The 24,781-nt window shown below is 52.8% G+C and overlaps 1 protein-coding gene across 1 annotated transcript in view; it reads left to right on the top strand.

The window, feature by feature from the left end:
* Positions 1 to 23,017, top strand: part of mepceb (methylphosphate capping enzyme b) — a 78,953-nt gene extending 55,936 nt beyond the window's left edge. The window contains exons 3-5 of the mRNA XM_071334264.1: positions 19,934 to 20,158; positions 21,890 to 21,998; positions 22,176 to 23,017. Coding sequence (XP_071190365.1) covers positions 19,934 to 20,158; positions 21,890 to 21,998; positions 22,176 to 22,228 — 387 coding nt within the window. The 3' untranslated portion in view covers positions 22,229 to 23,017. The remainder of the gene's footprint in view (positions 1 to 19,933; positions 20,159 to 21,889; positions 21,999 to 22,175) is intronic.
* Positions 23,018 to 24,781: the final 1,764 nt, after the last annotated feature.

The following is a 24,781-nucleotide window of genomic DNA, read 5'->3' as shown; positions in this document are numbered from 1 at the left end:
GGGGTTAGAGAGTAGGGGTTGGAGAGTAGGGGCTGGAGAGTAGGGGCTAGAGAGTAGGGGTTAGAGAGTAGGGGCTAGAGAGTAGGGGCTAGAGAGTAGGGGCTAGAGAGTAGGGGTTAGAGAGTAGGGGTTAGAGAGTAGGGGCTAGAGAGTAGGGGTTAGAGAGTAGGGGTTAGAGAGTAGGGGTTAGGGAGTAGGGGCTAGAGAGTAGGGGCTAGAGAGTAGAGGTTAGAGAGTAGGGGCTAGAGAGTAGGGGCTAGAGAGTAGGGGCTAGAGAGTAGGGGTTAGAGAGTAGGGGTTAGAGAGTAGGGGTTAGGGAGTAGGGGTTAGAGAGTAGGGGTTAGAGAGTAGGGGTTAGGGAGTAGGGGTTAGAGAGTAGGGGTTAGAGAGTAGGGGCTAGAGAGTAGGGGTTAGAGAGTAGGGGTTAGAGAGTAGGGGCTAGAGAGTAGAGAGTAGAGAGTATGGGTTAGAGAGTAGGGGTTAGAGAGTAGGGGCTAGAGAGTAGGGGCTAGAGAGTAGGGGCTAGAGAATAGGGGTTAGAGAGTAGGGGCTAGAGAGTAGGGGTTAGAGAGTAGGGGCTAGAGAGTAGAGAGTAGGGGTTAGAGAGTAGGGGTTAGAGAGTAGGGGCTAGAGAGTAGGGGTTAGAGAGTAGGGGCTAGAGAGTAGAGAGTAGAGAGTAGGGGTTAGAGAGTAGGGGCTAGAGAGTAGAGCGTAGGGGTTAGAGAGTAGGGGCTAGAGAGTAGGGGTTAGAGAGTAGGGGCTAGAGAGTAGGGGCTAGAGAGTAGGGGTTAGAGAGTAGGGGTTAGAGAGTAGGGGTTAGGGAGTAGGGGTTAGAGAGTAGGGGTTAGAGAGTAGGGGTTAGGGAGTAGGGGTTAGAGAGTAGGGGTTAGAGAGTAGGGGCTAGAGAGTAGGGGTTAGAGAGTAGGGGTTAGAGAGTAGGGGCTAGAGAGTAGAGAGTAGAGAGTAGGGGTTAGAGAGTAGGGGTTAGAGAGTAGGGGCTAGAGAGTAGGGGCTAGAGAGTAGGGGCTAGAGAATAGGGGTTAGAGAGTAGGGGTTAGAGAGTAGGGGCTAGAGAGTAGAGAGTAGAGAGTAGAGAGTAGGGGTTAGAGAGTAGGGGCTAGAGAGTAGAGAGTAGGGTTTAGAGAGTGGGGGCTAGAGAGTAGGCGCTAGAGAGTAGAGAGTAGGGGTTAGAGAGTAGGGGTTAGAGAGTAGGGGTTAGAGAGTAGGGGTTAGAGAGTAGGGGTTAGAGAATAGGGGTTAGAGAGTAGGGGTTAGAGAGTAGAGGTTAGAGAGTAGAGGTTAGAGAGTAGGGGTTAGAGAGTAGGGGTTAGAGAATAGGGGTTAGAGAGTAGGGGTTAGAGAGTAGAGGTTAGAGAGTAGGGGTTAGAGAGTAGGGGTTAGAGAGTAGGGGTTAGAGAATAGGGGTTAGAGAGTAGGGGTTAGAGAGTAGGGGTTAGAGAGTAGGGGTTAGAGAGTAGGGGTTAGAGAGTAGGGGTTAGAGAGTAGGGGCTAGAGAGTAGGGGTTAGAGAGTAGGGGTTAGAGAGTAGGGGTTAGAGAGTAGGGGTTAGAGAGTAGGGGTTAGAGAGTAGAGGTTAGAGAGTAGGGGTTAGAGAGTAGGGGCTAGAGAGTAGGGGCTAGAGAGTAGGGGTTAGAGAGTAGGGGTTAGAGAGTAGGGGTTAGAGAGTAGGGGCTAGAGAGTAGGGGTTAGAGAGTAGAGAGTAGGGGTTAAAGAGTAGGGGCTAGAGAGTAGGGGTTAGAGAGTAGAGAGTAGGGGTTAGAGAGTAGGGGTTAGAGAGTAGGGGTTAGAGAGTAGGGGTTAGAGAGTAGGGGGTTAGAGAGTAGGGGTTAGAGAGTAGGGGCTAGAGAGTAGGGGTTAGAGAGTAGGGGTTAGAGAGTAGGGGTTAGAGAGTAGGGGTTAGAGAGTAGGGGTTAGGGAGTAGGGGTTAGAGAGTAGGGGTTAGAGAGTAGGGGTTAGAGAGTAGAGGTTAGAGAGTAGGGGTTAGAGAGTAGGGGCTAGAGAGTAGGGGTTAGGGAGTAGGGAGTAGGGGTAAGACCCAGCGCACCCCACAGGCCCCACCCACCACCACCAGAGCATCGCCACCTCTACCAGACTGGACCGGGCCCAGCCTACTACCCCACACCAGACCCCCACCTCTACCAGACCAGAGAGGAAGCCTCCCGCCCAGACCTGGCCCCCCTCCACAGGGCCCAACAGCAGGACCAGCGCAGCTAAGCGGAGGTCGTCAGAGGACAGGAGGATTGAGTTATATTAAACAGCTCCTCCAATACATCTGCACTGAACACAGACACAGCTATTGTACTAAAATAAATGTTTTCTACTGTCCTGTTTATCTCTCTGAACAACACAGTAGTTAGTAGTTACTGTATTTTGGACTGTCCTGTTTATCGCACTCTGAACAACACAGTAGTTAGTAGTTACTGTATTTTGGACTGTCCTGTTTATCTCTCTGAACAACACAGTAGTTAGTAGTTACTGTATTTTGGGCTGTCCTGTTTATCTCTCTGAACAACACAGTAGTTAGTAGTTACTGTATTTTGGGCTGTCCTGTTTATCTCTCTGAACAACACAGTAGTTAGTAGTTACTGTATTTTGGACTGTCCTGTTTATCTCTCTGAACAACGCAGTAGTTAGTAGTTACTGTATTTTGGGCTGTCCTGTTTATCTCTCTGAACAACACAGTAGTCAGTAGTTACTGTATTTTGGGCTGTCCTGTTTATCTCTCTGAACAACACAGTAGTTAGTAGTTACTGTATTTTGGGCTGTCCTGTTTATCTCTCTGAACAACACAGTAGTCAGTAGTTACTGTATTTTGGACTGTCCTGTTTATCGCACTCTGAACAACTCAGTAGTTACTGTATTTTGGGCTGTCCTGTTTATCGCACTCTGAACAACTAGTAGTTACTGTATTTTGGACTGTCCTGTTTATCTCTCTGAACAACACAGTAGTCAGTAGTTACTGTATTTTGGGCTGTCCTGTTTATCTCGCTGAACAACACAGTAGTTAGTAGTTACTGTATTTTGGGCTGTCCTGTTTATCTCTCTGAACAACACAGTAGTCAGTAGTTACTGTATTTTGGACTGTCCTGTTTATCGCACTCTGAACAACTCAGTAGTTACTGTATTTTGGGCTGTCCTGTTTATCGCACTCTGAACAACTAGTAGTTACTGTATTTTGGACTGTCCTGTTTATCGCACTCTGAACAACTCAGTAGTTACTGTATTTTGGGCTGTCCTGTTTATCGCACTCTGAACAACTCAGTAGTTACTGTATTTTGGACTGTCCCGTTTATCTCTCTGAACAACTCAGTAGTTACTGTATTTTGGACTGTCTTGTTTATCTCTATCTCTCTGAACAACTCAGTAGTTACTGTATTTTGGACTGTCCTGTTTATCGCACTCTGAACAACTCAGTAGTTACTGTATTTTGGGCTGTCCTGTTTATCGCACTCTGAACAACTCAGTAGTTACTGTATTTTGGACTGTCCTGTATCTCTCTGAACAACTCAGTAGTTACTGTATTTTGGGCTGTCCTGTTTATCGCACTCTGAACAACTCAGTAGTTACTGTATGTTGGACTGTCTTGTTTATCTCTCTGAACAACTCGATAGTAATTACTGTATGTTGGACTGGTGTGGGGTAGTAGACCTGGTGTGGGGTAGTAGGACTGGTGTGGGGTAGTAGGACTGGTGTGGGGTAGTAGGACTGGTGTGGGGTAGTAGGACTGGTGTGGGGTAGTAGGCCTGGTGTGGGGTAGTAGGACTGGTGTGGGGTAGTAGGCCTGGTGTGGGGTAGTAGGACTGGTGTGGGGTAGTAGACCTGGTGTGGGGTAGTATGCTTGGTGTGGGGTAGTAGACCTGGTGTGGGGTAGTAGGACTGGTGTGGGGTAGTAGACCTGGTGTGGGGTAGTAGACCTGGTGTGGGGTAGTAGACCTGGTGTGGGGTAGTAGACCTGGTGTGGGGTAGTAGGACTGGTGTGGGGTAGTAGGCCTGGTGTGGGGTAGTAGGACTGGTGTGGGGTAGTAGACCTGGTGTGGGGTAGTAGACCTGGTGTGGGGTAGTAGACTGGTATGGGGTAGTAGGCCTGGTGTGGGGTAGTAGACCTGGTGTGGGGTAGTAGGCATGGTGTGGGGTAGTAGGCCTGGTGTGGGGTAGTAGGCCTGGTGTGGGGTAGTAGGACTGGTGTGGGGTAGTAGGCCTGGTGTGGGGTAGTAGACCTGGTGTGGGGTAGTAGGACAGGTGTGGGGTAGTAGGACTGGTGTGGGGTAGTAGACCTGGTGTGGGGTAGTAGGCCTGGTGTGGGGTAGTAGACCTGGTGTGGGGTAGTAGGACAGGTGTGGGGTAGTAGGACTGGTGTGGGGTAGTAGACCTGGTGTGGGGTAGTAGGACTGGTGTGGGGTAGTAGGCCTGGTGTGGGGTAGTAGGACTGGTGTGGGGTAGTATGCCTGGTGTGGGGTAGTAGGACTGGTGTGGGGTAGTAGGCCTGGTGTGGGGTAGTAGACCTGGTGTGGGGTAGTAGGCCTGGTGTGGGGTAGTAGACCTGGTGTGGGGTAGTAGGCCTGGTGTTGGGTAGTAGACCTGGTGTGGGGTAGTAGGCCTGGTGTGGGGTAGTAGGACTGGTGTGGGGTAGTAGGCCCGGTCCAGTCTGGCTGCACCGACGGAGGTGGTGATGCTCTGGGTCTGCTGGGGCGTTGAAGGGGCCTGGGGCTCCTTGGTGGTGCAGTGGTCTGGTAGGGGTCTCTGGGACTCCTTGGTGGTGCAGTGGTCTGGTAGGGGTCTCTGGGACTCCTTGGTGGTGCAGTTGTCTGGTAGGGGTCTCTGGGACTCCTTGGTGGTGCAGTGGTCTGGTAAGGGTCTCTGGGGCTCCTTGGTGGTGCAGTGGTCTGGTAAGGGTCTCTGGGGCTCCTTGGTGGTGCAGTGGTCTGGTAGGGGTCTCTGGGACTCCTTGGTGGTGCAGTGGTCTGGTAGGGGTCTCTGGGACTCCTTGGTTGTGCAGTGGTCTGGTAGGGGTCTCTGGGACTCCTTGGTGGTGCAGTGGTCTGGTAGGGGTCTCTGAGGCTCCTTGGTGGTGCAGTGGTCTGGTAGGGGTCTCTGGGTGGTCCTTGGTGGTGCAGTGGTCTGGTAGGGGTCTCTGGGGCTCCTTGGTGGTGCAGTGGTCTGGTAGGGGTCTCTGGGTGGTCCTTGGTGGTGCAGTGGTCTGGTAGGGGTCTCTGGGTGGTCCTTGGTGGTGCAGTGATCTGGTAGGGGTCTCTGGGTGGTCCTTGGTGGTGCAGTGGTCTGGTAGGGGTCTCTGGGGCTCCTTGGTGGTGCAGTGGTCTGGTAGGGGTCTCTGGGTGGTCCTTGGTGGTGCAGTGGTCTGCTAGGGATCTCTGGGGCTCCTTGGTGGTGCAGTGGTCTGGTAGGGGTCTCTGGGTGGTCCTTGGTGGTGCAGTGGTCTGCTAGGGATCTCTGGGGCTCCTTGGTGGTGCAGTGGTCTGGTAAGGATCTCTGGGGCTCCTTGGTGGTGCAGTGGTCTGGTAGGGGTCTCTGGGTGGTCCTCTGTCCAGTGCGGCATGGGGTGTTTGTCTACCAAGTGCCACGTCCTTTAGAGACTTGCCAAACATCCCTACTGTCTGCTTCCTCAGGTGGGAGTGGTCATGCAGATGCTCTGGGTGATTGTTGGGTGGTGAGCAACGTGTACGTTCGGGAGTAGGCCACACCCTCTGGTGATGTCAGCGTTGACTTCCTGAATGGTACGGGGATGGAAGTCTTTGCGGGGCAGCAGAGTGGAGATGATGATGTGGGAGTTGGGGAACCGCTCAGAGGCCCTCCCTGCTACTCTGTTGACCAGGCTGCCTACTCTCTCCTGCTCCCCTCTCTGCTACTCTGTTGACCAGGCTGCCTACTCTCTCCTGCTCCCCTCTCTGCTACTCTGTTGACCAGGCTGCCTACTCTCTCCTGCTCCTCTCTCTGCTACTCTGTTGACCAGGCTGCCTACTCTCTCCTGCTCCTCTCTCTGCTACTCTGTTGACCAGGCTGTCTACTCTCTCCTGCTCCTCTCTCTCTGCTACTCTGTTGACCAGGCTGCCTACTCTCTCCTGCTCCTCTCTCTGCTACTCTGTTGACCAGGCTGCCTACTCTCTCCTGCTCCCCTCTCTGCTACTCTGTTGACCAGGCTGCCTACTCTCTCCTGCTCCTCTCTCTGCTACTCTGTTGACCAGGCTGTCTACTCTCTCCTGCTCCCCTCTCTGCTACTCTGTTGACCAGGCTGCCTACTCTCTCCTGCTCCCCTCTCTGCTACTCTGTTGACCAGGCTGCCTACTCTCTCCTGCTCCTCTCTCTGCTACTCTGTTGACCAGGCTGCCTACTCTCTCCTGCTCCCCTCTCTGCTACTCTGTTGACCAGGCTGCCTACTCTCTCCTGCTCCTCTCTCTGCTACTCTGTTGACCAGGCTGCCTACTCTCTCCTGCTCCTCTCTCTGCTACTCTGTTGACCAGGCTGCCTACTCTCTCCTGCTCCTCTCTCTGCTACTCTGTTGACCAGGCTGCCTACTCTCTCCTGCTCCTCTCTCTGCTACTCTGTTGACCAGGCTGCCTACTCTCTCCTGCTCCTCTCTCTGCTACTCTGTTGACCAGGCTGCCTACTCTCTCCTGCTCCCCTCTCTGCTACTCTGTTGACCAGGCTGCCTACTCTCTCCTGCTCCTCTCTCTGCTACTCTGTTGACCAGGCTGCCTACTCTCTCCTGCTCCTCTCTCTGCTACTCTGTTGACCAGGCTGCCTACTCTCTCCTGCTCCCCTCTCTGCTACTCTGTTGACCAGGCTGCCTACTCTCTCCTGCTCCCCTCTCTGCTACTCTGTTGACCAGGCTGCCTACTCTCTCCTGCTCCTCTCTCTGCTACTCTGTTGACCAGGCTGCCTACTCTCTCCTGCTCCTCTCTCTGCTACTCTGTTGACCAGGCTGCCTACTCTCTCCTGCTCCTCTCTCTGCTACTCTGTTGACCAGGCTGCCTACTCTCTCCTGCTCCTCTCTCTGCTACTCTGTTGACCAGGCTGCCTACTCTCTCCTGCTCCTCTCCCTGCTACTCTGTTGACCAGGCTGCCTACTCTCTCCTGCTCCTCTCTCTGCTACTCTGTTGACCAGGCTGCCTACTCTCTCCTGCTCCTCTCTCTGCTACTCTGTTGACCAGGCTGCCTACTCTCTCCTGCTCCTCTCTCTGCTACTCTGTTGACCAGGCTGCCTACTCTCTCCTGCTCCTCTCTCTGCTACTCTGTTGACCAGGCTGCCTACTCTCTCCTGCTCCTCTCTCTGCTACTCTGTTGACCAGGCTGCCTACTCTCTCCTGCTCCTCTCTCTGCTACTCTGTTGACCAGGCTGCCTACTCTCTCCTGCTCCTCTCCCTGCTACTCTGTTGACCAGGCTGCCTACTCTCTCCTGCTCCTCTCTCTGTTACTCTGTTGACCAGGCTGCCTACTCTCTCCTGCTCCTCTCTCTGCTACTCTGTTGACCAGGCTGCCTACTCTCTCCTGCTCCTCTCCCTGCTACTCTGTTGACCAGGCTCCCTACTCTCTCCTGCTCCTCTCTCTGCTACTCTGTTGACCAGGCTGCCTCCTCTCTCTGCTCCTCTCTCTGCTACTCTGTTGACCAGGCTGTCTACTCTCTCCTGCTCCTCTCTCTGCTACTCTGTTGACCAGGCTGCCTACTCTCTCCTGCTCCCCTCTCTGCTACTCTGTTGACCAGGCTGCCTACTCTCTCCTGCTCCTCTCGCAGGTTATTGGTGCCGGTGTGAATAATGATGTGACCTGGTGTGCCAAAGTCAGGCTGGGACAGGATGTGTTTTTGGGCACCATATTTTGCACACCTTGTGTTGTGGGAAGAGTTTATCTTCTTGGATGAATTTCCCATTTGAGTCAATGAGGATGGCCACCTCAGTAGGTTTTACCAGAGTAGTGGGTTTACGGTCTGGGGCTGGAGGCCACAGGGCCTGTGTACATGGAGGGGTCTGTGGGGGTGTGTCAGGGGGGGGGGGGGGGCAGAGAGCTTCTCTCTGTAGTAGGTGTCCCCATGTGAACCTCCTTGTTGACTGGAGGTGTGGGTAAAGGGTGGTCGGTGTGGGAGGGGGTTGTGGGTGGGTCAGTGTGGTTGTTAGGGGTGGTGAGGGGCTGCAGCTTCTCTCTGGGAGTGTCTACAGTCTGTTCTCTGTACTGTAGCACCCTCTTAATGACAGACAACTCCTTTACCATCTCCTGCTTTACCTGCACTAGCTCTCTCTCCTCATGGTGACCTTTACCTCCTCAAGAGCTGTGGTAAGGCTCTCTCTCAGCTCCTGGACAGAGTTCTTCAGCTGGGTCCTGCACTGGTTGATCTGGTCCTGTAGAAGCTCTTTGTCTGGGCTGGAGGTGGTGTAGCTGGGGGACTGCTCCTTCAGCTCAGTAACCCATACCTCTAACAGAGCCAGCCTGTCTCTCAGCAGTCTGGAGGTGGTGTAGCTGGGAGACTGCTCCTTCAGCTCAGTAACCCATACCTCTAACAGAGCCAGCCTGTCTCTCAGCAGTCTGGAGGTGGTGTAGCTGGGAGACTGCTCCTTCAGCTCAGTAACCCATACCTCTAACAGAGCCAGCCTGTCTCTCAGCAGGCTGGAGGTGGTGTAGCTGGGGGACTGCTCCTTCAGCTCAGTAACCCATACCTCTAACAGAGCCAGCCTGTCTCTCAGCAGTCTGGAGGTGGTGTAGCTGGGGGACTGCTCCTTCAGCTCAGTAACCCATACCTCTAACAGAGCCAGCCTGTCTCTCAGCAGTCTGGAGGTGGTGTAGCTGGGGGACTGCTCCTTCAGCTCAGTAACCCATACCTCTAACAGAGCCAGCCTGTCTCTCAGCAGTCTGGAGGTGGTGTAGCTGGGAGACTGCTCCTTCAGCTCAGTAACCCATACCTCTAACAGAGCCAGCCTGTCTCTCAGCAGTCTGGAGGTGGTGTAGCTGGGGGACTGCTCCTTCAGCTCAGTAACCCATACCTCTAACAGAGCCAGCCTGTCTCTCAGCAGTCTGGAGGTGGTGTAGCTGGGAGACTGCTCCTTCAGCTCAGTAACCCATACCTCTAACAGAGCCAGCCTGTCTCTCAGCAGGCTGGAGGTGGTGTAGCTGGGGGACTGCTCCTTCAGCTCAGTAACCCATATCTCTAACAGAGCCAGCCTGTCTCTCAGTAGGCTGGAGGTGGTGTAGCTGGGGGACTGCTCCTTCAGCTCAGTAACCCATACCTCTAACAGAGCCAGCCTGTCTCTCAGCAGGCTGGAGGTGGTGTAGCTGGGGGACTGCTCCTTCAGCTCAGTAACCCATACCTCTAACAGAGCCAGCCTGTCTCTCAGCAGTCTGGAGGTGGTGTAGCTGGGGGACTACTCCTTCAGCTCAGTAACCCATACCTCTAACAGAGCCAGCCTGTCTCTCAGCAGTCTGGAGGTGGTGTAGCTGGGGGACTACTCCTTCAGCTCAGTAACCCATACCTCTAACAGAGCCAGCCTGTCTCTCAGCAGTCTGGAGGTGGTGTAGCTGGGAGACTGCTCCTTCAGCTCAGTAACCCATACCTCTAACAGAGCCAGCCTGTCTCTCAGCAGTCTGGAGGTGGTGTAGCTGGGGGACTGCTCCTTCAGCTCAGTAACCCATACCTCTAACAGAGCCAGCCTGTCTCTCAGCAGTCTGGAGGTGGTGTAGCTGGGGGACTGCTCCTTCAGCTCAGTAACCCATACCTCTAACAGAGCCAGCCTGTCTCTCAGCAGTCTGGAGGTGGTGTAGCTGGGGGACTGCTCCTTCAGCTCAGTAACCCATACCTCTAACAGAGCCAGCCTGTCTCTCAGCAGTCTGGAGGTGGTGTAGCTGGGGGACTGCTCCTTCAGCTCAGTAACCCATACCTCTAACAGAGCCAGCCTGTCTCTCAGCAGTCTGGAGGTGGTGTAGCTGGGGGACTGCTCCTTCAGCTCAGTAACCCATACCTCTAACAGAGCCAGCCTGTCTCTCAGCAGGCTGGAGGTGGTGTAGCTGGGGGACTGCTCCTTCAGCTCAGTAACCCATACCTCTAACAGAGCCAGCCTGTCTCTCAGCAGGCTGGAGGTGGTCATGGCTCTGGTGTTGGTAGGCAGGCAGGGGGGAGGATAGACCTGTTGTGTGGGTCTAGGCTCCTGCTGGTGGTGCCTGAGGTGATCGGGAGAGGTCGGCGTGCTATCCTTTTCTTCTTTGCTTTCCGCTGTCTTCCTTAGGGGGGGAAGTCCTGCACAACAGAGCTGAGTGCAGCCTCACTGCCCTGGACCATGACAGTGCTGGTCTTTATGCCCTGGACCATGACAGTACTGGTCTTTATACCCTGGACCATGACAGTGCTGGTCTTTATGCCCTGGACCATGACAGTGCTGGTCTTTATGCCCTGGACCATGACAGTGCTGGTCTTTATGCCCTGGACCATGACAGTGCTGGTCTTTATGCCCTGGACCATGACAGTGCTGGTCTTTATGCCCTGGACCATGACAGTACTGGTCTTTATACCCTGGACCATGACAGTGCTGGTCTTTATGCCCTGGACCATGACAGTGCTGGTATTTATGCCCTGGACCATGACAGTGTTGGTCTTTATGCCCTGGACCATGACAGTGCTGGTCTTTATGCCCTGGACCATGACAGTGCTGGTCTTTATGCCCTGGACCATGACAGTACTGGTCTTTATGCCCTGGACCATGACAGTGCTGGTCTTTATGCCCTGGACCATGACAGTACTGGTCTTTATGCCCTGGACCATGACAGTGCTGGTCTTTATGCCCTGGACCATGACAGTGCTGGTCTTTATGCCCTGGACCATGACAGTGCTGGTCTTTATGCCCTGGACCATGACAGTGCTGGTCTTTATGCCCTGGACCATGACAGTGCTGGTCTTTATGCCCTGGACCATGACAGTACTGGTCTTTATGCCCTGGACCATGACAGTACTGGTCTTTATGCCCTGGACCATGACAGTGCTGGTCTTTATGTCCTGGACCATGACAGTGCTGGTCTTTATGCCCTGGACCATGACAGTGCTGGTCTTTATGCCCTGGACCATGACAGTACTGGTCTTTATGCCCTGGACCATGACAGTACTGGTCTTTATGCCCTGGACCATGACAGTGCTGGTCTTTATGTCCTGGACCATGACAGTGCTGGTCTTTATGCCCTGGACCATGACAGTGCTGGTCTTTATGCCCTGGACCATGACAGTGCTGGTCTTTATGCCCTGGACCATGACAGTGCTGGTCTTTATGTCCTGGACCATGACAGTGCTGGTCTTTATGCCCTGGACCATGACAGTGCTGGTCTTTATGCCCTGGACCATGACAGTACTGGTCTTTATGCCCTGGACCATGACAGTGCTGGTCTTTATGTCCTGGACCATGACAGTGCTGGTCTTTATACCCTGGACCATGACAGTACTGGTCTTTATACCCTGGACCATGACAGTGCTGGTCTTTATGCCCTGGACCATGACAGTGCTGGTCTTTATACCCTGGACCATGACAGTGCTGGTCTTTATGTCCTGGACCATGACAGTACTGGTCTTTATGCCCTGGACCATGACAGTGCTGGTCTTTATGCCCTGGACCATGACAGTACTGGTCTTTATGCCCTGGACCATGACAGTGCTGGTCTTTATGCCCTGGACCATGACAGTGCTGGTCTTTATGCCCTGGACCATGACAGTGCTGGTCTTTATGCCCTGGACCATGACAGTGCTGGTCTTTATGCCCTGGACCATGACAGTACTGGTCTTTATGCCCTGGACCATGACAGTGCTGGTCTTTATGCCCTGGACCATGACAGTGCTGGTCTTTATGCCCTGGACCATGACAGTGCTGGTCTTTATGCCCTGGACCATGACAGTACTGGTCTTTATGTCCTGGACCATGACAGTGCTGGTCTTTATGCCCTGGACCATGACAGTACTGGTCTTTATGTCCTGGACCATGACAGTGCTGGTCTTTATGCCCTGGACCATGACAGTGCTGGTCTTTATGCCCTGGACCATGACAGTGCTGGTCTTTATGCCCTGGACCATGACAGTGCTGGTCTTTATGCCCTGGACCATGACAGTGCTGGTCTTTATGCCCTGGACCATGACAGTGCTGGTCTTTATGTCCTGGACCATGACAGTGCTGGTCTTTATGCCCTGGACCATGACAGTACTGGTCTTTATGCCCTGGACCATGACAGTGCTGGTCTTTATGCCCTGGACCATGACAGTGCTGGTCTTTATGCCCTGGACCATGACAGTGCTGGTCTTTATGCCCTGGACCATGACAGTGCTGGTCTTTATGCCCTGGACCATGACAGTGCTGGTCTTTATGCCCTGGACCATGACAGTACTGGTCTTTATGCCCTGGACCATGACAGTACTGGTCTTTATGCCCTGGACCATGACAGTACTGGTCTTTATGCCCTGGACCATGACAGTACTGGTCTTTATGCCCTGGACCATGACAGTGCTGGTCTTTATGCCCTGGACCATGACAGTGCTGGTCTTTATGCCCTGGACCATGACAGTACTGGTCTTTATGCCCTGGACCATGACAGTACTGGTCTTTATGCCCTGGACCATGACAGTGCTGGTCTTTATGCCCTGGACCATGACAGTACTGGTCTTTATGCCCTGGACCATGACAGTGCTGGTCTTTATGCCCTGGACCATGACAGTGCTGGTCTTTATGCCCTGGACCATGACAGTGCTGGTCTTTATGCCCTGGACCATGACAGTGCTGGTCTTTATGCCCTGGACCATGACAGTGCTGGTCTTTATGCCCTGGACCATGACAGTACTGGTCTTTATGTCCTGGACCATGACAGTGCTGGTCTTTATGCCCTGGACCATGACAGTACTGGTCTTTATGTCCTGGACCATGACAGTGCTGGTCTTTATGCCCTGGACCATGACAGTGCTGGTCTTTATGCCCTGGACCATGACAGTGCTGGTCTTTATGCCCTGGACCATGACAGTGCTGGTCTTTATGCCCTGGACCATGACAGTGCTGGTCTTTATGCCCTGGACCATGACAGTGCTGGTCTTTATGTCCTGGACCATGACAGTGCTGGTCTTTATGCCCTGGACCATGACAGTACTGGTCTTTATGCCCTGGACCATGACAGTGCTGGTCTTTATGCCCTGGACCATGACAGTGCTGGTCTTTATGCCCTGGACCATGACAGTGCTGGTCTTTATGCCCTGGACCATGACAGTGCTGGTCTTTATGCCCTGGACCATGACAGTGCTGGTCTTTATGCCCTGGACCATGACAGTACTGGTCTTTATGCCCTGGACCATGACAGTACTGGTCTTTATGCCCTGGACCATGACAGTACTGGTCTTTATGCCCTGGACCATGACAGTACTGGTCTTTATGCCCTGGACCATGACAGTGCTGGTCTTTATGCCCTGGACCATGACAGTGCTGGTCTTTATGCCCTGGACCATGACAGTGCTGGTCTTTATGCCCTGGACCATGACAGTACTGGTCTTTATGCCCTGGACCATGACAGTGCTGGTCTTTATGCCCTGGACCATGACAGTGCTGGTCTTTATGCCCTGGACCATGACAGTGCTGGTCTTTATGCCCTGGACCATGACAGTGCCGCTCTGATATATGTTTACCGTCAGAAACCTGTTTTCCTGGTCCTTATCGCTGTCCTCGAAAATGTGGATTTGCCTTTCTCTGTGGTATAGCTGAAATGCCTGGTTACAGCTGTATGCCAGGCAGTAGTGTGGTAAAATAACAGGTTTGTAACAGTCCTGTTGTGTGAGCAGTCGGCAAACACAGTTTCCAGGTTCTCCCTCTGAATTCTGTTGTTAAAATGGATTCTTCCCTTCTCTGATTTGGACTGTAAATTCCAAAAACAAAACGGGGAGGAAGTCTCTCTGTCTCTGCTAGCGCCGCTAGCTGCCTCAGTGGCCATGTTGCTATGGTTACTACCAGTCAAACAGTTGGAGCTAGCCAGTAAGCTAATTGACAAATATGAATGTAGCCATCGAGACAGTTATTTTAACTCACACACTCTGTCAATCGTTTCCTCCTGTATTGATCTTCAATTGTACAATTTGACTACCTATATTTTTTTTCTAATTTAATCTTGTAAATCTCACTTAACAAACATCCAGTTATAAAGTCAGGAGCTGTTCTGCGTTACTGCCTCTCTCTCTCTCTGTCGTGTTACAGAGCTCTGTCATGTTTATTACCGTCTCAAGTCTGTTTACTTTTCTGATAAATACTGACACCCTATCCCAAATCTACCTCCTGACCCCTACTCTCTAACCCCTACTCTCTAACCCCTACTCTCTAACCCCTACTCTCTAACCCCTACTCTCTACTCCCTACTCTCTAGCCCCTACTCTCTAACCCCTACTCTCTAGCCCCTACTCTCTACTCTCTAACCCCTACTCTCTAGCCCCTACTCCCTAACCCTACTCTCTAGCCCCTACTCCCTAACCCCTACTCCCTAACCCTACTCTCTAGCCCCTACTCCCTAACCCCTACTCTCTAACCCCTACTCTCTAGCCCCTACTCTCTAGCCCCCACTCTCTAACCCCTACTCTCTAACCCCTACTCTCTACTCTCTAACCCCTACTCTCTAACCCCTACTCTCTAACCCCTACTCTCTAACCCCTACTCTCTAACCCCTACTCTCTAACCCCTACTCTCTAGCCCCTACTCTCTAACCCCTACTCTCTAACCCCTACTCTCTAGCCCCTACTCTCTAACCCCTACTCTCTAGCCCCTACTCTCTAGCCCCTACTCTCTAACCCCTACTCTCTAGCCCCTACTCTCTAACCCCTACTCTCTAACCCCTACTCTCTAGCCCCTACTCTCTACTCTCTAGCCCCTACTCTCTAGCCCCTACTCTCTACTCTCTAACCCCTACTCTCTAGCCCCTACTCTCTAGCCCCTACTCTCTAACCCCTACTCTCTAACCCCTACTCTCTAGCCCCTACTCTCTAGCCCCTACTCTCTAACCCCTACTCTCTAACCCCTACTCTCTAACCCCTACTCTCTAACCCCTACTCTCTAGCCCCTACTCTCTAACCCCTACTCTCTAGTCCCTACTCTCTACTCTCTAACCCCTACTCTCTAGCCCCCACTCTCTAACCCCTACTCTCTAGCCCCCACTCTCTAACCCCTACTCTCTAGCCCCTACTCTCTAACCCCTACTCTCTAGTCTCTACTCTCTAACCCCTACTCTCTAACCCCTACTCTCTAGCCCCTACTCCCTACTCTCTAACCCCTACTCTCTAGCCCCCACTCTCTAACCCCTACTCTCTAGCCCCTACTCTCTAACCCCTACTCTCTAGCCCCTACTCTCTAACCCCTACTCTCTAAGCCCTACTCTCTAACCCCTACTCTCTAGCCCCTACTCTCTACTCTCTAGCCCCTACTCTCTAGCCCCTACTCTCTACTCTCTAACCCCTACTCTCTAGCCCCTACTCTCTAGCCCCTACTCTCTAACCCCTACTCTCTAGCCCCTACTCTCTACTCTCTAGCCCCTACTCTCTAGCCCCTACTCTCTAACCCCTACTCTCTAACCCCTACTCTCTAGCCCCTACTCTCTAGCCCCTACTCTCTAGTCTCTACTCTCTAACCCCTACTCTCTAACCCCTACTCTCTAGTCCCTACTCTCTACTCTCTAGCCCCTACTCTCTAACCCCTACTCTCTAGTCCCTACTCTCTACTCTCTAACCCCTACTCTCTAGCCCCTACTCTCTAGCCCCTACTCTCTAGCCCCTACTCTCTCTAGCCCCTACTCTCTAACCCCTACTCTCTAGCCCCTACTCTCTAGCCCCTACTCTCTAACCCCTACTCTCTAACCCCTACTCTCTAGCCCCTACTCTCTAGCCCCTACTCTCTAGTCTCTACTCTCTAACCCCTACTCTCTAACCCCTACTCTCTAGTCCCTACTCTCTACTCTCTAGCCCCTACTCTCTAACCCCTACTCTCTAGTCCCTACTCTCTACTCTCTAACCCCTACTCTCTAGTCCCTACTCTCTACTCTCTAGCCCCTACTCTCTAGCCCCTACTCTCTAACCCCTACTCTCTAGCCCCTACTGTCTACTCTCTAGCCCCTACTCTCTAGCCCCTACTCTCTAGTCCCTACTCTCTACTCTCTAACCCCTACTCTCTAGTCCCTACTCTCTACTCTCTAGCCCCTACTCTCCAGCCCCTACTCTCTAACCCCTACTCTCTAGTCCCTACTCTCTAGTCCCTACTCTCTACTCTCTAACCCCTACTCTCTAGTCCCTACTCTCTACTCTCTAGCCCCTACTCTCTAGCTCCTACTCTCTAACCCCTACTCTCTAGCCCCTACTCTCTACTCTCTAGCCCCTACTCTCTAGCCCCTACTCTCTAGTCCCTACTCTCTACTCTCTAACCCCTACTCTCTAGTCCCTACTCTCTACTCTCTAACCCCTACTCTCTAGTCCCTACTCTCTACTCTCTAGCCCCTACTCTCTAGCCCCTACTCTCTAACCCCTACTCTCTAGCCCCTACTCTCTACTCTCTAACCCCTACTCTCTAGCCCCTACTCTCTAGCCCCTACTCTCTAACCCCTACTCTCTAGCCTCTACTCTCTACTCTCTAGCCCCTACTCTCTAGCCCCTACTCTCTAGTCCCTACTCTCTACTCTCTAACCCCTACTCTCTAGTCCCTACTCTCTACTCTCTAACCCCTACTCTCTAGTCCCTACTCTCTACTCTCTAGCCCCTACTCTCCAGCCCCTACTCTCTAACCCCTACTCTCTAACCCCTACTCTCTAGTCCCTACTCTCTACTCTCTAACCCCTACTCTCTAGTCCCTACTCTCTACTCTCTAGCCCCTACTCTCTAGCCCCTACTCTCTAACCCCTACTCTCTAGCCCCTACTCTCTAGCCCCTACTCTCTAGTCCCTACTCTCTACTCTCTAACCCCTACTCTCTAGTCCCTACTCTCTAGTCCCTACTCTCTACTCTCTAGCCCCTACTCTCTAGCCCCTACTCTCTAACCCCTACTCTCTAGCCCCTACTCTCTACTCTCTAACCCCTACTCTCTAGCCCCTACTCTCTAGCCCCTACTCTCTAACCCCTACTCTCTAGCCCCTACTCTCTAGCCCCTACTCCCTAACCCCTACTCTCTAGCCCCTACTCTCTAACCCCTACTCTCTAACCCCTACTCTCTAGTCCCTACTCTCTACTCTCTAGCCCCTACTCTCTAACCCCTACTCTCTAGCCCCTACTCTCTAGCCCCTACTCTCTAGCCCCTACTCTCTAACCCCTACTCTCTAGTCCCTACTCTCTACTCTCTAGCCCCTACTCTCTAGCCCCTACTCTCTAGCCCCTACTCTCTAACCCCTACTCTCTAGCCCCTACTCTCTAACCCCTACTCTCTAACCCCTACTCCCTAACCCCTACTTTCTAGCCCCTACTCTCTAACCCCTACTCTCTAACCCCTACTCTCTAACCCCTACTCTCTAGCCCCTACTCTCTAACCCCTACTCCCTAACCCCTACTTTCTAGCCCCTACTCTCTAACCCCTACTCCCTAACCCCTACTCTCTAACCCCTACTCTCTAACCCCTACTCTCTAACCCCTACTCCCTAACCCCTACTTTCTAGCCCCTACTCTCTAACCCCTACTCTCTAGCCCCTACTCTCTACTCTCTAGCCACTACTCCCTACTCTCTAACCCCTACTCTCTAGCCCCTACTCTCTAGCCCCTACTCTCTAACCCCTACTCTCTAGCCCCTACTATCTAACCCCTACTCTCTAGCCCATACTCTCTAGCCCCTACTCTCTAACCCCTACTCTCTAGCCCCTACTCTCTAACCCCTACTCTCTAACCCCTACTCCCTACTCTCTAACCCCTACTCTCTAGCCCCTACTCTCTAACCCCTACTCTCTAACCCCTACTCTCTAACCCCTACTCTCTAGCCCCTACTCTCTAGCCCCTACTCTCTAGCCCCTACTCCCTACTCTCTAACCCCTACTCTCTAACCCCTACTCTCTAACCCCTACTCTCTAGCCCCTACTCTCTAGCCCCTACTCCCTAACCCCTACTCTCTAACCCCTACTCCCTAACCCCTACTCTCTAACCCCTACTCTCTAACCCCTACTCTCTAGCCCCTACTCTCTAGCCCCTACTCTCTACTCTTTAACCCCTACTCTCTAACCCCTACGCTCTAACCCCTACTCTCTAGCCCCTACTCTCTAACCCCTACTCTCTAACCCCTACTCTCTAACCCCTACTCTCTAACCCCTACTCTCTAGCCCCTACTCTCTAACTCCTACTCTCTAACCCCTACTCTCTAGCCCCTACTCTCTAACCCCTACTCTCTAACCTTTACTCTCTAGCCTCTACTCTCTACTCTTTAACCCCTACTCTCTAACCCCTACTCTCTAACCCCTACTCTCTAGCCCCTACTCTCTACTCTCTAACCCCTACTCTCTAGCCCCTACTCTCTAACCCCTACTCTCTAACCCCTACTCTCTAACCCCTACTCTCTAGCCCCTACTCTCTAACCTTTACTCTCTAGCCACTACTCCCTACTCTCTAACCCCTACTCTCTACTCTTTAACCCCTACTCTCTAGGCCAAACTCTCTAACCTTTACTCTCTAGCCACTACTCCCTACTCTCTAGCCCCTACTCTCTAACCCCTACTCTCTAACCCCTACTCTCTAGCCCCTACTCTCTAGCCCCTACTCTCTAACCTTTACTCTCTAGCCACTACTCCCTACTCTCTAACCCCTACTCTCTACTCTTTAACCCCTACTCTCTAGGCCAAACACTCTAACCTTTACTCTCTAGCCACTACTCCCTACTCCCTAACCCCTATTCTCTAGCCCCTACTCTCTAACCCCTACTCTCTAGCCCCTACTCTCTACTCCCTACTCTCTAGCCCCTACTCTCTAACCCCTACTCTCTAGCCCCTACTCTCTAGCCCCTACTCTCTAGCCCCTACTCTCTACTCTCTAACCCCTACTCTCTAGCCCCTACTCTCTACTCTCTACTTCCTAACCTCTACTCTCTACTCTCTAACCCCTAATCTCTACTCTCTACTTCCTAACCCCTACTCTCTACCTCCTAACGCCTACTCTCTACTCTCTACTTCCTAACCCCTACTCTCTACGCTCTACTCTCTACTTCCTTACCCCTACTCTCTACTCTCTAGCCCCTACTCTCTACTCTCTACTTCCTAACCCCTACTCTCTACTCTCTACTCTCTACTTCCTGACCCCTACTCTCTACTCTCTACTCTCTACTTCCTAACCCCTACTCTCTACTCTCTAGCCTCTACTCTCTACTCTCTACTCTCTACTTCCTAACCCCTACTCTCTGCTCTCTACTTCCTAACCCCTACTCTCTACTCTCTAATTCCTAACCCCTACTCTCTACTCTCTACTTCCTAACCCCTACTCTCTACTCTCTAGTCCCTACTCTCTACTATCTACTCTCTACTTCCTAACCCCTACTCTCTACTCTCTACTCTCTACTTCCTAACCCCTACTCTCTACTCTCTACCCCCCCTCTACTCTCTACTCTCTACTTCCTAACCCCTACTCTCTACTCTCTACTCTACTCTCTACTCTCTACTTCCTAACCCCTACTCTCTGCTCTCTACTCTCTACTTCCTAACCCCTATTCTTTCGGTTGGCACTGTTACCTTGCTTTGGGGTGAAGTTTCCACTCGGTACAGATGTAGCAACAGCTTCCCCTCCCCAATCATTCATTTTTTCCAGAAGCGCACACACACACACACACACACACACACACACACACACACACACACACACACACACACACACACACACACACACACACACACACACACACACACACACACACACACACACACACACACACACACCAAGTCACAGTTTTACCAGTGTGTATCTAACCTTGTCTGTTTCCTAGGGTGATTACACGGAGGACAGAGAACCATGTCCTCATGGTGGCGACGTCACCGCAGGATATGATGTCATCCTGTGTCTGGGTGTGACCAAGTGGGTCCAACTGCACGGTGGCGATGGGGGCGTGGTCAGATTGTTCAGACAGATCTATACAGACCTCCGACCAGGCGGCATGCTCCTCCTGGAACCACAACCCTGGAGCTCCTACTGCCGCAGCAAGAACATCACGGTACTCACCATCACGGAACACACACACCATCACGGAACACACACACCATCACGGAACACACACACCATCACGGAACACACACACCATCACGGAACACACACACCATCACGGAACACACACACCATCACGGAACACACACACCATCACGGAACACACACACCATCACGGAACACACACACCATCACGGAACACACACACCATCACGGAACACACACCTCCATCACGGAACACACACACCATCACGGAACACACACACCATCACGGAACACACACACCATCACGGAACACACACACCATCACGGAACACACACACCATCACGGAACACACACACCATCACGGAACACACACACCATCACGGAACACACACACCATCACGGAACACACACACCATCACGGAACACACACCTCCATCACGGAACACACACACCATCACGGAACACACACACCATCACGGAACACACACACCATCACGGAACACACACACCATCACGGAACACACACCTCCATCACGGAACACACACACCATCACGGAACACACACACCATCACGGAACACACACCTCCATCACGGAACACACACACCATCACGGAACACACACACCATCACGGAACACACACACCATCACGGAACACACACACCATCACGGAACACACACACCATCACGGAACATACACACCATCACGGAACACACACACCATCACGGAACACACACACCATCACGGAACACACACACACACACACCATCACGGTACACACACCATCATCACGGAACACACACCACCATCACGGAACACACACCTCCTCCACGGTACACACACCACCATCACGGAACACACACCTCCTCCACGGTACACACACCACCATCACGGTACACACACCACCATCACGGAACACACACCTCCATCACGGAACACACACCTCCACCACGGTACACACACCACCATCACGGAACACACACCTCCATCACGGAACACACACCTCCTCCACGGTACACACACACCATCACGGAACACACACCTCCATCACGAAACACACACCTCCTCCACGGTACACACACACCATCACGGAACACACACCTCCATCACGGAACACACACCTCCTCCACGGTACACACACCACCATCACGGAACACACACCACCATCACGGTACACACACCACCATCACGGTACACACACCACCATCACGGAACACACACACACCATCACGGTACACACACACAGGGAGCTATAGACATCAGTTGACTTGAGTCCAGGTTGATCGTTCAGGGACCCCGACCCCAGGTATCCCGACCCCAGGTATCCCGACCCCAGGTATCCCGACCCCAGGTATCCCGACCCCAGGTATACCGACCCCAGGTATACCGACCCCAGGTATCCCGACCCCAGGTATACCGACCCCAGGTATACCGACCCCAGGTATACCGACCCCAGGTATACCGACCCCAGGTATCCCGACCCCAGGTATACCGACCCCAGGTATACCGACCCCAGGTATACCGACCCCAGGTATCCCGACCCCAGGTATACCGACCCCAGGTATCCCGACCCCAGGTATCCCGACCCCAGGTATCCCGACCCCAGGTATCCCGACCCCAGGTATACCGACCCCAGGTATACCGACCCCAGGTATCCCGACCCCAGGTATCCCGACCCCAGGTATACCAGGGAGCAGAAAGGTGTTTGGAACTTCTACAGTGTATGACATCATCATGATGTGTTGTGTTTCATAGGAGACGACGTACAGGAACTACTGCGATATCAGACTGAGACCTGACAACTTCTGTTGTTACCTGACCTCTACTGTGGGCTTCACCTGTTACAGACTACTGACTGATACAGGTAACTGTGTGTGTGTGTGTGTGTGTGTGTGTGTGTGTGTGTGTGTGTGTGTGTGTGTGTGTGTGTGTGTGTGTGTGTGTGTGTGTGTGTGTGTGTGTGTTTGAGTTAACTGTGTGCTTGTGTTAACTGTGTGCTTGTGTTAACTGTGTGCTTGTGTTAACTGTGTGTGTGTCCCAGGATTCCAGAGGCCAATCTACCTGTTCCACAAAGGCCCCGCCCCCAGGAAGTGACTGGGTCTATGACACATGAGTGCCGAAGCACCGCAGGAAGTGGACCGCTGCCGAGAGCGCTGTCTCCATGGAAACAACCGCCCAGCTGGTATGATTGGTGGACGCTCACCACTACCTGAACTCTGGTGGAACGCGTGATTGGATGAGAGGAGCTTCTAATGACTCATAACTGATTGATCAGTCAGGCAGACTGACAAAACTATTAATCAATGATTAGTTAGTCAGTCAGATTGACAGAACTATTAAGACTGAACTAGAGACTTCTAAACCACACAGTTCACAGCCAGGGGACCCTCCTATCTCTCTCCCCTCAGTAAACTGTCTACTGAGACGTGGCGTCCTGGTTGAGCCCTCTGCAGAGCCAGTTTCACCCTCTCTGATTCAACCCCACTGAATGAACAGGGAGCCTGGAGGAGGAAGTAGAAACTAAAACCACAAGGAGCCAAGCGGGGCCTGAGTGTGTCTCTGCCAGTTCTTCTCCAGCGTGTGTACGAGGAGGCATGTGATTATATATATGTGTGTGTGTGTGTTTCTGTGTGTATGAGGGAGGTGTGTGTGTGTGTGTGTGTGTGTGTGTGTGTGTGTGTGTGTGTGTGTGTGTGTGTGTGTGTGTGTGTGTGTGTGTGTGTGTGTGTGTGTCATTAACAAGCTGATGTTTCTTTATAAAAGTGTTCTTCCTAGTGTGTGTTCTGAGAGGTGGGACTTCCTCCCTGCCTAATGAGGTCATTTCCTTCCAGACTCATCCATGTTTTAAACAGTAACCTGCTACAATAAACTGTCTTCTTCTGATCCAGTGTGTTTGTGTGTGTCAGGCTTGTTGTTCAGAACTGCCTCGAGGTACCAGTTTGCCGGACCCAGATTATGCCTCGTCCAGAACTAAAAAACCTAATTCAATGGAGAATCTCCAATGAACATACTAGTTAGTCTGGATTAGACTTGATCTGGGTCTGAAACCCTAGCTGATATAGACCAGTTTCTCTTTAGTTTCCTCCAACCGTAGGATTTACCTCCATCTCATCACTCAGTGGAATTCTACTTCCCCTGCTGGACATGAAGGTGAACTACAAGGCCCAGTCTTCTACTTCCCCTGCTGGACATGAAGGTGAACTACAAGGCCCAGTCTTCTACTTCCCCTGCTGGACATGAAGGTGAACTACAAGGTCCAGTCTTCTACTCAGGACCCTGCTCCTCCTGCGGCTAAACCCAGGGTGGCGGCGGGGAGCTCTGGCTCGGCGTCGGGGCATGGTGGTGCTAGTTAAACCCAGGGCGGTGGCGGGGAGCTCTGGCTTGGCGTCGGGGCATGGTGGTGCTAGTTAAACCCAGGGCGGCGGGGAGCTCTGGCTTGGCGTCGGGGCATGGTGGTGCTAGTTAAACCCAGGGCGGCGGGGAGCTCTGGCTTGGCGTCGGGGCATGGTGGTGCTAGTTAAACCCAGGGTGGCGGGGAGCTCTGGCTTGGCGTCGGGGCATGGTGGTGCTAGTTAAACCCAGGGCGGCGGGGAGCTCTGGCTTGGCGTCGGGGCATGGTGGTGTTAGTTAAACCCAGGGCGGGGGGGAGCTCTGGCTTGGCGTCGGGGCATGGTGGTGCTAGTTAAACCCAGGGCGGTGGCGGGGAGCTCTGGCTTGGCGTCGGGGCATGGTGGTGTTAGTTAAACCCAGGGCGGTGGCGGGGAGCTCTGGCTTGGCGTCGGGGCATGGTGGTGCTAGTTAAACCCAGGGTGGCGGGGAGCTCTGGCTTGGCGTCGGGGCATGGTGGTGCTAGTTAAACCCAGGGCGGCGGGGAGCTCTGGCTTGGCGTCGGGGCATGGTGGTGTTAGTTAAACCCAGGGCGGGGGGGAGCTCTGGCTTGGCGTCGGGGCATGGTGGTGCTAGTTAAACCCAGGGCGGTGGCGGGGAGCTCTGGCTTGGCGTCGGGGCATGGTGGTGTTAGTTAAACCCAGGGCGGGGGGGAGCTCTGGCTCGGCGTCGGGGCATGGTGGTGCTAGTTAAACCCAGGGCGGGGGGGAGCTCTGGCTCGGCGTCGGGGCATGGTGGTGCTAGTTAAACCCAGGGCGGCGGGGGGGAGCTCTGGCTCGGCGTCGGGGCATGGTGGTGCTAGTTAGCTGTTGTGTTTTTCAGTGGTTTGTTAAGTATTATTATGCAATAAAGCGGTAGTTTGATTTTAACAGCAGTTGCTGATTAGTGGCACGCTGGCAGCGTAAAATAGACTGGGTTAGTTCAAACCATAGAGATGGCTAGAGGACTCATCTTTATACTTGTTCCATTATAGCTTCTGTGACAGCATGGACAGCGTCATTGAGGCTACAACCCATAGGAATCTCCACCCAGTTGACTACTTTAAAATGGTGGAAGCCCTCTATCATTCAAACTGATAGTTAGTTATTTTTTTATTAATTGTTTTAGTCATTTCGCAAACGTTCTTCTCCAAAGCGACTTACAGGAGCAATTAAGTTTAAGTGTCTTGGGGATTTGAACCAGCAACCTTTCGGTTACTGGCCCAACCTCTAGGCTACCAGGAAGTGATCTGAATATAAGGGTGTTCTCTAGCGGCTCGAT

Source organism: Salvelinus alpinus, chromosome 11, assembly GCF_045679555.1.
Source record: "Salvelinus alpinus chromosome 11, SLU_Salpinus.1, whole genome shotgun sequence".
Taxonomy (NCBI): domain Eukaryota; kingdom Metazoa; phylum Chordata; class Actinopteri; order Salmoniformes; family Salmonidae; genus Salvelinus; species Salvelinus alpinus.
This window is presented reverse-complemented; position numbering and strand designations above follow the sequence as displayed.